This window comes from Poecilia latipinna, unplaced genomic scaffold (genome assembly GCF_001443285.1).
Source record: "Poecilia latipinna isolate Pla-1442-1.1 unplaced genomic scaffold, P_latipinna-1.0 Scaffold837, whole genome shotgun sequence".
In the NCBI taxonomy this organism is placed as follows: Eukaryota; Metazoa; Chordata; class Actinopteri; order Cyprinodontiformes; family Poeciliidae; genus Poecilia; species Poecilia latipinna.
Genome location: NW_015113453.1, coordinates 214,960 through 228,256, shown reverse-complemented (window position 1 = coordinate 228,256; position 13,297 = coordinate 214,960). Strand labels below are relative to the sequence as shown.

The 13,297-nt window shown below is 39.6% G+C and overlaps 1 protein-coding gene and 1 long non-coding RNA gene across 2 annotated transcripts; one reads left to right on the top strand and one right to left on the bottom strand.

Annotated features, from left to right (window-relative positions):
* Window positions 1–694: 694 nt before the first annotated feature.
* Window positions 695–10,075, top strand: eral1 (Era-like 12S mitochondrial rRNA chaperone 1). Its single transcript, XM_015047642.1, has 11 exons — window positions 695–943; window positions 2,610–2,771; window positions 2,922–3,049; window positions 3,144–3,221; window positions 3,665–3,711; window positions 3,793–3,854; window positions 3,944–4,056; window positions 5,144–5,449; window positions 6,118–6,267; window positions 7,185–7,265; window positions 9,598–10,075. Exons 1-11 carry the CDS (start codon window positions 838–840, stop codon window positions 9,718–9,720), a joined length of 1,356 nt encoding a protein of 451 aa, XP_014903128.1. The 5' UTR covers window positions 695–837; the 3' UTR covers window positions 9,721–10,075.
* A 1,128-nt stretch (window positions 10,076–11,203) lies between these two features.
* LOC106956661 (uncharacterized) lies at window positions 11,204–12,392 on the bottom strand. The gene is made up of 2 exons (XR_001426808.1): window positions 11,752–12,392; window positions 11,204–11,662 (listed from the first exon to the last, which is right to left on the bottom strand). It is a non-coding gene; the product is annotated as an uncharacterized LOC106956661 (long non-coding RNA).
* Window positions 12,393–13,297: the final 905 nt, after the last annotated feature.

Here is a 13,297-nt window from a genome sequence, read left to right as displayed (position 1 = left end):
GGTAGGGACATGTCCCTACCGTCCCTACCCAAACCTACGCCCATGGATAAGCCCCAAATCCATGCAGGTTAAAGAAAGGTTGGAAGAAAGGTTGAGGTTAAAGGGGGAGCAAAAGGTGAAAGTCTAAAATATATCTTCCCTTGACCCTCATGAGAAATTTAAAAAAGAAAAAAGAGAAAAAACAATTTTGGAGCAAAGGCAGTTCCCATAAACCAAGAGTCAATATTGCATGTCACAGAGAAAATGCTGCAGGGACGTCTCCCAGGCTTGAATTCCTCTCTCTGTCTGATAGGATGGTAGAAATAACGACAGAGGAATTGCAGTTCCTGTTGACAGCAGACAATGTGCTCCTGGATATGTAAATATGAATGAACGTCTGCGCTGGACATTAGCCAGATACCTAAAAGCCAAAAGAGCAATGACTTCCTTGACCACAATCATAATCATATTGTTTTATTAAAATGACTAGAGATGTTCATCATTCTTCCAGTATGTATGTGTGCTTACATGTATCAATTTAAAGCTAGAATTACTACAGTCCACGTTTCTTTCGACACATGTGCATGCCATTAACCTGCGGTTATTAACTGAAAAAATGGTTACGCCTCTCAGTGTCAGCACTAAGGTGCTGCAGTTAACACGGTAGTCGTTAGGGGGCGGTGTAGCCTTCACGCAGACGTCATACGGACGCTCTCCAAAGCGGAAACTGCTTGTCGTTGACTGAAGCAACATGGTGTCACCCTTGAGGCAATGTGAATGTAAACAAGCGGCTCATCTCTGTCACAGTATTTAGTGTTTTATAGTCTGAAGTAGGAACGTTTCGTGTTTAGGAGCATCATGGCTCTCCGGGTGTTCGGCCGTCTGCTCAGAGATGGAGCCGTCATCTCCACGCGGCTGATCGGGTCTGCTCGGCAGGAAAGTGCGTCATGCCTCCTCGCTGCGGGTCAGTGCTAACATTAAGGTTTCTGCTGCTCCTCTATCTGACGCTGTTTAAGCAGGGAGACAAATCTGAGCGTTATTAGCGCAAGCCATCAGCTGGAATAATGTGACATTTAGCTAAATAAAAGTACTCTGAGGTTTTTTTTTTACGTCGAGTGGGATACTAACACTGTTGGTACCCCAGTAATTATATAGGCTAAATATAATTATCAGGGTAATTATATTACTCCTGCTGTTCTAAAAATAAAAACATTATTCTTAAACATAAGTTTTGTGACTATCATGACTGTTGCTCAACTAAACTAAGCTTTTTCATTTTAATTTAATCTTATTTTGACCCCAAATGAGCTATTTCTATGTGCAATTAGGGGATTTGTTTTAAAAGAATGGAGTCACTGTGATTCATTTCAAGTGCTTATATATTTATTGTTTTGTTTCTTTTTTCTAAATTAAGAAAGGAATTTATTTGTTGTGAAATAAGATGATTTTCTTAGATAATAACAACAACAACAATAATAATAATAATAATAGTAAAATTACTAAAAATTTTCAAAAACAGTGTTTTTCAATTTCTGTTACACTTAAATCCCCCCAAAAAACATAACATAAAAAATTAGAAAAATTAAGATAAAGTATAACAATAAAACAACAATAATATTAAACTGAGATAAATGCCTTCATGTTACAGAACCAGTAAAAAGATAAATGCTTTAAAGTGAAAAAATAAGCACAAAAGGTATGTCATGAATGTTAAAAATAAAAACAAAAGACATATCGGAGCAAACTAGAATTGAAAGACTTGAAAATACATTTAAAGGGGAAAAAAACAAACTATATGCTGTTAGACAAACTTTAGAAAGCTTTTCAACTTTAAAATCCAGACAGATCCAAACCTTTGTCAACGCAATTAAACAGATTAAAAAAACTATCTTGGTTGTTTTTGCTCATTGTATTGCAGCTAAATAATTTTCGAAATGTGAATGTAACATTTCTCAACTGTCCATTAGAGTTTAGAGTTTTGCAGTTCTACAGGTAAGAAATGAACTACTTGTGCTCTTTCTGTAACTGATGCCGAATGAGTTTGTGAGATAGTGAGGAGGACATATGTGAAGACAGTGCAGGACATTCACCAGGGCAGTGAGACAGCAGTGAGGTGTGCTAATCCTAACTTTGGGCCAGATATAATAACTGAACTCTAGTGTGGGTCAGTTACACTGGGAAACATGGAAAGTAGCAAATGAAACCCCAAGTGTGCTGAAATATGGTATTTCTTCTATTGTTTTGTTGTTATTGTAAGCAAACATTGAGTTCCTTCATCTACATGCTTCCCCGTACGATATGAGGGAGTTTTGTAACTAAGCATATTTAGTGGGTTGATGTGACGGAAGAGAATGTCATGGATAGGATGAAATGGAGGAAGGTGAATCAAGAAGACTAATTTTTTTATGCAAAAAACAAAAAAAACCTTGCACAAGACAACCGTCATGCTGTTCCCAGCATCTGCTTCATTAGAATAAGAAGTTTTTGATGAATTTTCGGAGACATTTTTGACAAGGACCCTGTGAATAAATCCTAATAATGTTCCAAATCATTCAGCATCCAGGAAGCGCAATCAGTCATCGCGCTCTGGCACGGGCATCAAAGTCACAGAGATGTTGATGTCTTAACAGGAAGCGCTGCCGCCCGCAGCCAAGGCGGGAGGCACGGATTCATCTTCACTCCCGCTTGTTTTATTACATCTGAAGCATTTCTCGGCGGAGTGATGAAAGGCACAGCGGCGGAGACGGACGACGGCGTTTATCACCTCCCAGCCTCAGTTCCTCCAGAAAGCAGTAAGCAGGCCGTTGCCTCGGAGATTTACCGGTCCGACTGTGCAGGCCTGGCGTTATTTTCAAAAAGTGCTGATGATGTCATCCTGTCACCAATTTGACATGCCGTTGTTTTTCCACTCTAATCATCTTCCTGTGCGCCGGTCCTTAAAGGTGAACAGGTATCCTTGTTGCACAGACATCCTGACCAGCCTCCCGACTCAAAGGTGCTGAAGGTGGCTATAATCGGAGCGCCAAACGCCGGAAAGTCCACGCTGTCCAACCAGCTCCTCGGCAGAAAGGTCTTCATCTGTCTTTGAAACCTGCATTCGCTGTTGTTTCATCTTACTGTGGAGGAGGCGATGCTCACAGGTCATCTTTTATTGTTGCTCAAAGGTGTTTGCTGTATCCAAGAAAGTTCACACAACGAGGTCACGTTCTCTGGGCGTCCTAACAGAGGACAACACACAGATTGTAAGAGCATCACCAGAGTTTGAAGCAGGGGTGTCTCGATACAGCTTGATGATACAGATATCGGATCTTTGAGTATTGGCCGATACCAATATTGACCCGATACGATATGAGCATGAATCATTTGAACTTTTATTACTTATTTTGTATTGCAGAATTTTAGGAAAGGCTCGATCGAACAGATCAATAATCAGCGACAATAAATATGAGAACAACTGACCAATTTATTATTTACCAACCTGTCTGCTCGCGTGAAATACTGGAGCGTGTGTTCTTTGGGAATGCTTATATCCCAGATGTTAGATGCAGGCCAATATAATCTGATACACAATTCTTTTGGCTGTGTATCTGATATCAATATCGGATCGGGACACCCCTAGATTTAAGCAAATTGTGCAGCTCTAGAAAAAAGACCTTGATCAGTCGGTTTTGTGCCCATTTTGCAGATTTTGCTGGACACCCCTGGCCTCACCACACCATTTAAGGCTAAAAGGTGAACACTGTGTTCACTGATTTGTTGCTGCTAAACGTCTCTGGTCTGTCTGAGGTTGTAACGGATCCTCTGCTTTCACAGACACCAGCTGGAGAAATCCTTGCTCGTGGATCCCTGGAACACCGTCAAAGAAGCTGACCTGAGTATGAGATGTTTATGTCTATATCTGAGCTGCGCTTGTGGTTTGAACGCTTCTGAAAAGCGTACGAATCGAACTGTTGTCGATTTCCAGTGGTGGTCATGGTGGACGTGTCAGACAGATGGATGTGCTCCGCGCTGGACTTCGAGGTGTTGAAATGTCTGGCCGAGCATCCGCACATCCCAGCAATCCTGGTGCTCAACAAGGTATCCATGTCTTACACTGTCCTCACATTGTGATGCTGCCACCAACACGATGTTCTACTTTTTGTATCATGTGACTGAAAAACGTATCACAATATCACAGTAATAATCACAGTTTTCTATCAGTCGATATCGATGATAATCGATTCATTTTTTTGTTTCAAATATCTGAAATTTCTACCAAACTGATGGCGTAACCGTTCCTGTTTTAGTCACAGTTTTCACTCTACGTTGTTGGGTTTTTTTCAGCAGTTATGAGGAACTGTGGAAAAAAATAAAAATGGTAATGCAGAAGTTACTCAATAGGCTGTTGCTAGGTAACCGAGGAACAAGTCGGTTAGTTGATGCCACCATCCTAGCTTAGCTGACAGTGACAGGTAGAGCAGCTAAAGTCTTTCTTCTGCCTACATCCCCCAGAATGCTTTGTGGTTCTGGATAGGAGTTCAGTGAAATTATTGAACATTTTATCGGACATATTATCCATTGATATTGATCACATGTCTATTGCAACATACACATTTTTATTTATTTATTCTTCAGCACTAGTTTAAATTTTGAAATGATTTTTCATCTCTTGTCCCTGGGAAATTAGTCATTTTTCAGTTAAAAACAAACAAAAGTTATACAAAGCAAGGCTAAAATGACTTAACTACACAAATGAATATAAATATCCCACAAAAGCATTAAAGTTTGTGGTTTAACAAAATGTGGAAAAGTCAAAAGGAGTGTTGACCTTGTGCTTCAAATTATGAAAGGAAATGTATTATTATCCATCAAACATCTAAAAGAAGCACTTCCCACTCTCACCACTCTGACTCTGCTTTATGAGCGACGGTAAAAGATCAATCTATTCTGTCTTTGTCAGTCTGCCATGCTGTCCATTCTAACTTCTCAAATCCAGTTTGTGGCTCTTGGCTTCAAGCCTTTCGGCTCCTGCAGCTCTGCTGTGGCTCCTCTCTCCTCCATTTTCAATCTACATCATACAGAAGAGCCAACTTTTTCTTGAACACAACCCAAAACTGTGAGAAAAAATAAATAAAGCTTGTGCTTCCACGTGCACTTTAAGAAAAGTCTTGCGTAATGTTTTAAGGTGGACCTGTTTAAGGCCAAGAGCAGGCTGCTGGACATCACGGCTCAGCTGACGTGTGGCGTGGTGAACGGACAGAGGGTGCGGGTCAGGCCCGTCATCAAGCCTCCGTGGGCTAAAAAGGAACCCGAGAGGAGTTCCGAGTTACCTCCCGACGAGGACACGGCAGCGCTGGAGGGCGGCGAAACGCCAAACTCTGTGCTGAGCAAAGAGAAACTGAAGCAGCTGAGGAGTCAGCGGGGCTGGCCTCACTTTAAGGACGTCTTCATGCTGTCTTCTGTGGACAGAGAGGATGTGGAGACTCTGAAGGTGAGCAGAAACACAAGACAGGGATGCATGGGGTGTTTGAAACTCGTTACACTCACTGCGCTAACTGTCCTGGTAATGTGGAACAAAATTAAGAAAAAAGTATGTTAAGATAATAACATAAAGTTCCCAAAGTATGAAGTATTTGGCTCCTCTTCTAGAATTAAACTAAATAACAAAAGTGGTGAAGCATAATTAATGCTGTAAATATATAAGTACATAAATATGATAATTTACATTAACCTTCTATATTAATATAGTTTTTGGAGTCAGCAGCAGAAAAATTACATTACCTGCAGTGCCCTGCAAAAGCATTCATATCTATCTGCCATGATGCATTTTGCTGGATGATAAATTGTCATAGTAATTATCGCGATAAATGATACTAATGTTGTTTTGAGGCCATTTTTACGTAAATTGATAATGGCAGAATAAATCAAGTTTGCCCTCATAAAGAGCATTAAATTTACCTAACTCTTAAGTTTTGAAACTTTGAAAACCATTCCTTCTCTATCTTCCTCTTCACAAATATCTTTCGGTTTGCACCGGTCCGCCACGTAAAATCTCAATGAATGCGTCGAAGTTTGTGGTTGTCGCACGTTCAGATGTGAAAACAACTGCAGATAGCCGTCAGTTATGAATACATTTTAACACATTGTTTGCTCTTGCAGAGCTACTTCCTGGTTGAAGCCAAGCCCGGACCCTGGAAGTACCACAGCGAGGTTCTGACCGACCAGAGTCCAGAGGACATCTGCACCAACATCATCAGGGAGAAGCTGCTGGAGTATCTGCCACAGGAAGTGCCCTACTCCGTGACCCAGGTGAGGAGAGCAGTCACAGCACTGCGGCCTGTTCAGAGCACAAGTTTCATCTTGGGCTGAACCTAATGAGTATTTTAGTAACCGATTAATCTGTCAATTATTCTAAAGATTAATCAATAGAAATATTGGGGCATTGTGCAGATTTTTTACTTAACCATTTTAGGCACTTTTTTGTTTATCTTTTTGCTAAAGCTAAACAAATGTTTCTAACGTCATCATGTGAAAAGCTCAGCCTTTCTGCTTTACCTACATCGATACAGTGCAGAATTGGTCTTTGTTTTTTTTTATCTATCTATTAACCAATTGATTATTGGGCAGCAAAATATGCTTGATAGGATTTTTTAACAGAATTTGTACCAAGTGGAGCTAAAACTGCACTCGAGGACTTCTGGGTAGAGCATATTTTACAAACAAAGAATTAATCTTAAATGCAAAATGTATATATTATTTGTTCAGTTTTGACTTAATTGCTGCTCTGAATATGTAGTTCATGTAGGAATTGGTCTTTGTTTTAGTCTGGATACTCCAGTTAATTAATCGATTACTGAATTATTTGACAATTATTCAAATAATTGATTAATCATGATTAATCCAATTAATCGTTTCAGTTCTAGTTTCATAAATGGAGGTTATTTTCTTCATGTCAGCGTAAATTACTCTGCCGTTTCTTCTTGTGTTTTGGAATTTTAGTTTTAAAATCTGATTTGCTGCGCTTGTTGCCTCTGGTGTATTTTAATTCATCTTAAAGGATTTTATCATATAAAACCAACTCGTATGAAACAAGAACTATATTTACAGCCTCTGATCTCCATTCAGAGCTCTTTTTTAAAACTCCCCAGCTGTTTGTTTGACGTAGCATTTAGTTTTGTTAGTAGGTGCAGACAGTTTCTACTCTTAAAATCTGTCTCTGTTTTCAGTCTATTGAACTCTGGCAGGATGGAGAAAACGGGGAGCTGGATATTTCCGTGAAACTTTACACCAAGAAAGAATCTCACATGGTAAGTACTGCAGCGTTTCCATCCGTCTGGTTGTAAGGCGTCTGGCAGCTTCACGTCTCTGCATGTCCGCTTGGTGGTTGGACATTAACGTCCCCTGTGTTTACCTGCAGTTTAGCCTGTGTATACACACTGCATCATTTAGCTGCGGCAGCTGTCCAGCAGCTTAACCCAGAAACGTCTCCGCGGAGACAAACGTGCACGCCCCGGTCGGTGTAAACGCTCAGAGACTTTGGCTTTCCTCAAGCTCTTCATCCAATGACATCACGAGGTCAAAATGTGCAGCTGGACGCTGTTTACAGACAAGCATCACATAAGTATGCTGATGTTAACATTTATCTGCGTGTAATCTTTAGGAGAGGCCTCCCAGAGTCGTCCTGGTTGACTGTGAATGTGACGTTTTGTTTAGGATAATTAATTTTATACTCCATTTTGTTTTATTTTAGGATAGAAAAGTTAAATTGTTAGTCTGTAACGTATATTCTGTTTGTGTAGCATTCATTGAAACGTGGACATTTGACTGAATTTGGCTTTTTTTTTTTTTCAAACCAAGAAATTTACCCGAAGAATCCTTTAATATCAAAGTGAAAACTGATTTCTACAAAACAGTGACAACCGAACAGAAATATGTATCATAAAATAAGTGATTGCGTAAATATTTACCCCCTTTGAAGCGACTGACCTAACTCAACAGAGGGCCAGCCAAATGGTGCTGTGAGTTTTACAATGAGTGGAGTGGGGCTCAGTGACTGTGTGTCAAGTGATTGTAGTATAAAGACAACTAGGAGGTCCTTTCAGTACTCCTGGATATCACTTATTTTATGTTTTTATATTATTTTTTTTACTTGATTATCATTATTTTGTATAGGTCAGTTTTCACTTAGATAAAAACTGATTTCTGTTGTGTAAAAAAAAAAGCCACATTTTGTTGATCGCGATTGATTTGTAAAAGAACTAAAAGGAGTAAAACACCTTTTTACAGGCACTGTTTATACATATACTCCCCATTTACCCCTACCTTAAACTTCTTTTCTTTTTTTTTATCTCATAAATATTTAATCCACCTTTTTGGACTCTGCATATTAGATGAGAAAGAACATTTGTAGATGCATCTGTGCGGCTGAATGTTTCAAGGCCAGTGCCCTCACAAGGAGCGGTACTTAGAAGAACTCGGTTTTCCAGTTTGGGTAAGGAAAGCAAACTGGAGCTCTGCAAACCGACCAACAGCCTCTGAATAATATTTGATATCAAGTTATATTTTCTGGTCACTTCACAGAATGGACACAGGGAAATATAGTTTATATGCAGTGTAATTGTAATTTCCAACAGGAAAGCAGGTAGTCTTCTAAAGCATATCACAAGGTTGGGTCTAGATCATCTGGAGCTCCGGGTCGTCTCTCATGCTTTAGATCAGTTAGTTTTAAAATATATCCAGGTTTTAAAAAGTCACGGCTTTTCAACCATAACTTGAAACAGGGCTGAAATCATTAATCGACTTAATCGCGATTAATCGATTATTGAAATCATCAAATAATCTAGTAATCAGTTCAACGTTAACTGGGATATACAGACTCAAAAACATGCCATTTATGCAATCAAAAGAGTAATTAGGCAAAATATAAACAAAAAATATATACATTTTGCATTTAAAATGAAAAACAACTACAGTCTGTAAATATGTTGTATTCAGGAACCCTCAGTTTTGCCTTCACCTAATTCAAATTTTGAACAAAAACTATCGTCTATTAAGCACATTTTGCTATCCAGATATTAATCCAAATTGAAGTACTTATTTTTTATGTATTTCTAATATTGCATAAAATATTCTTAAGTGGTTAAATGAAAAATCTGCAGAATATTCCAATTTTTTTTTATTAATTAATCGTCAGAATAATCTATTACTGAAAAACTTGCCTGCTGCAGCATTTGTTACATTCAGGCCAATATGCAGTGGAGGTTCAAGATATGGAACAAAATACCAATAATAATATGTTATGGATCACCTATGTGTGATAATCAAGCCATACCAATTTATCACAATACACTAAATTGTACTGTAAGTAAACCAACATAAAGGGATTTGTTGTTAATTTTTGCTAAAGTTTTCTGCACGTTTTTATACATTATGCTTTTTTTCTGAATCTTTTTCTATTTTAAATCCATTTCAGTTCTTTATTTGTCTTCTAACCTGTGTTCCAATAGTTATTCCTCACATCTGTTTTTATTTTTAATCATTTAATATTAAGCTCTTCGGTCACAAATGTATTGTTTTTATCGATAAATCGATCAAATCGAGACAGAATGAAACCTGCTGCGTCGCTTCTCGTGTCTGCAGTCCATGGTGATCGGCACGGCCGGCAAGATGGTGGCGCGGATCGCCCGGGAGGCGGGGGACGACCTCAGCCGGGTCTACCTGAGGGACGTCAGGCTGAAGATCGCTGCTAAGCTGAAGAAGTGAAGAAGACGGAGAGCTCCTGGAACATTTCTGCCTGCTCTGTTGTGCCTCCTTTTTTCTCTGCCAAAGACAGAACCGGAGCTAAAGAGGTTATGGCCTCATCATGAGTCTGACATGGAGCCGGGAGGCAGCATATGCTCCATCTCCAGTCCAAGAACCGCCATGGACCTGGCTCCTGTCTCACAAAGAGACGTTTTACTCCTCCTTTGTTTTATTTCAGGAACCCACTGTGTCTTCGTTTAACCCGTTTGCAGGGATATGTTACTGTATTTAGAAGTGAGGGTGGGGTGTCCAAGTTTTACTCAGACGACAGACGAATCGGAAATGTTGCAGCAGAATAAAACCCAGCTGAAGTGTCGGCGTGTTTTTAAGCTCCGGTACCTTTGTGGTAGCAAACATGACACGGCGGCTCATCAAATGGATGTTTTGACACGACTTTGACAGCTCCTTCATGGCTGAGCGGGTTTGGCAGGCTGTGAAAAGGCCGACGTTTTTATCTTTGGCTCTCAGGGCTTTTTCTTCCCTCGGCGGGCACAAACGCTGCGCTGTAGATAAACCGAAGGCGAGAGCTGCACCGTCATGTTCACTCACATATCCCTGATGTACCGTCCAACCCAGTTCCCTCCACTCCCTTCATCACTTTAGCCGTCTCTGCTGCCCTTTGAAGTGTAGCCATCCATCTCTGCTACCATCACTTTCCCTCTTTTTCTTCTTCTTCTCTGTTTTTAACGCTCGCTCCGTTCTTTTGGCTCCTATAAAGCCCGGCTCTGCCTCCGAGGGCTACATTGTCTCCCTAATGGATGGGGAAAGTGGAGCACTAACCTGATGCTAAACTGGGTCAGATAATGGGGATTAGATTCATTCCCGCTGCCTGTGGGTTAACTCAGCAGTTCAGGGCATGTTGATGAATAACCAGCTAGTAAGTGTCCTGATGTCAGGGATGGGGGAGTGAGAGTTTCCTCACAGACAGAAGCTGTGTCAGTCCCTGAAGCGCTCCTTGTTCACTGAACAGCTGCTACCCTCTTGATTTGACAGAGCAAAGATCGCTGCCTTAGACAAGCTAACTCCAGCTCAGCTCAGAAAATTAATTTAGATCCTATGCAGGGTGTCCGCGCATTCTTAAAAAGTCTACAATTCTTGTAACAGAAGTTTTTTTTTAATAACTTAGCCTTAGATGAGTTAATAACAATGGTAAATTAAAATTTTGTTTAGCCAGGTCTATTTAACCCCGTATATTTTATGGGGTTTTTTTCTTGCTGAACTTTTCTGTCAGGCAAAAACTTGAGTCGCACTCTTCATTGCGATTCTCAAGACCGTTGAATCTGTCGATTTTTAGCTGCTAATATGTCCTTGCTAGCTAGCTATGTTTTTTTTTCTTTTGCTAGCTAGCTAGCATATTGTTTAGTTATACAATACTTGTCATGGGGTGGGTGAAAATTTACTGATGTTTGGACGATATTCATACATTTCACTCATAACTGTTTTAAAAATGTCCTAAAAAGTTAAAAAGTCTTAAATTTGAATTGGTGAAACCTACAGAAACCCTGTTATAAGTAAACACAAAACCATTCAGAGCAGATTGTACAAATAAAGGGGCACTCATGTAAGGGAGACAACCATCATTTTTATTTGACATTATTGGCTTAAATGTAACAATGCTCCAGCTCGTCCTTTCCTTCGTTGACATTGAGTGAAGGCCGTAGAACCCTTACCATTACTAAAACTCAGTAATGGTAACGGTTTAACCGCCCCCCTCGGTTGTGTGTTTGGCCCTCTGACATTTCAGCCCGAGTCTCCTCCGGCGCCAGCGGAGGTGGAATGATACCCTGGATAGTACATCATCTATACTGTAGTGTCTCTTTAAAAAACTTACAGTATAAGATGATATCCTGTCCAGGGCACAAGACAGAACCGCCAAGCAGCTTGTCCATGGCTCGTCTGGAATCTGCAACAAAAAATTGGGGTGAAAATGATTTAAAAATACAAGTAAATTCAGATTAATTGGCCGTAGCCTCCTGTCTGAGCTGTCCTCACCTGTTTGCCCCTTGTCGTTAGACGTCTTCATTACAAGTGTTCACGTCTGGTCCATGTCTCCTAACTGCTCAGTCTGTTGGGCTCCAGCACTTAAAAGGTTGCCCCCCTCAGCTCATTAGCATACCGTGATGACATCTGGGGTGGACCAGAGAGTTTGTTTTTTTTTTTTCTCCTTATCTTCTCTCAACCTGATTGCCACAGTCCAGTAAAGGTCCACACCCTTGTGCCTCGTCCTGAGGCTGTTACGGAGACGCCAGAGAGGTGTCCTGAATGCAAGAGCGGCAAGAAGAGAGGGACTGCTGAGAACCCAATGAAACCAGTTTGCAGTTTCCTACATGCCATGAAGGGAGCATGTTGAAGTTGGATTAGACCACACTGTAGTATTTAAGTCTACAGGTACATTTCCAAATGTAATATTGTCTAAAGGTTCAACAGCTTTTGTCACTCATTTCAAAAAGTGAAAATCATCACGCAGAATTACAACACATTTAATGAAATGTTTCAATCCCTTTCATTTTTTTTATCATGTTGATTATAACTTACAGATCATGAAAAACCCAAATTGTCTCAGAAAATTTGAAATGCAGTCCAGTAACAATTCTATTTTATTGTGGCCAATAAAATAGAAAATGACTGATAATCCCCCCTAAATGTGGCAAAAAAAAATTTTATTTTAATAAGGCATTTTATGTTTTGGATCTTTAAAGATTTATATAATCCATTTTAAAAATGTGTTTATTATTGAGCAGGCTACACTGAAAAAAACAAACTATGAATTCATTTTTGCATTTTTAACTTAATGAATTTTGTGGCACAAAAAACAGTTTTAATTAACCAATTTTAGTACCAAAGGCAAAAGGTTTGGACCCCGCTGTTGTAGATAGAAGCAGGTTGTTCATAGAGCTTATCAAACATATTCATAGAAAGGTGAGTGGAAGGCACGCAGAATAAATGCTACAAACGAGCTACAAATGTCATTTCTTGTATCGAGTCGCTCCTGAACCAGAGACGATGTCAGAAGCTTGTAGCCTTGGGTTAAGGCGAAAAATAGCTGGATTGTTGTTCAGTGGTTAAAATGTTCTCTCTTTAAATTAAAATAATTTCTACATTTCATTTGGAAGTCAAGGTCTCAGAGGAAGAGTGAAGACTGAAGTTTAGTTTAAAGCTTTATTTAGAGCCATACAGAAAGAAGAAAGAATGCATGTTATGCCTTTTCCTGGATGAAAAAGGAACACATAAACAAGCTTCTACACTTTAGAGTATGTAGAAATCTAACAGGTTTGTTTTCTTGAATTAGAAAAAAGACATGACTTCTAACACATGCCACACAGTTCAGACTTTTAGTTATAAATAATTATAGTTAACTAAATATTTCCCTTCCATTTCACAGTTATGCACTAATTTGTGCAAGTCTATCATTTAAGGTTTCAATGTCAAACTTGGTGGTTGTAATGTGGCTAAATGAATTCCTCGGTGTAGTCAGCAACACTCTTTTCCATCTTTCTGTCTTGCTGTGGCCTTTGACCTTTCTTGGCTACACTCTAAT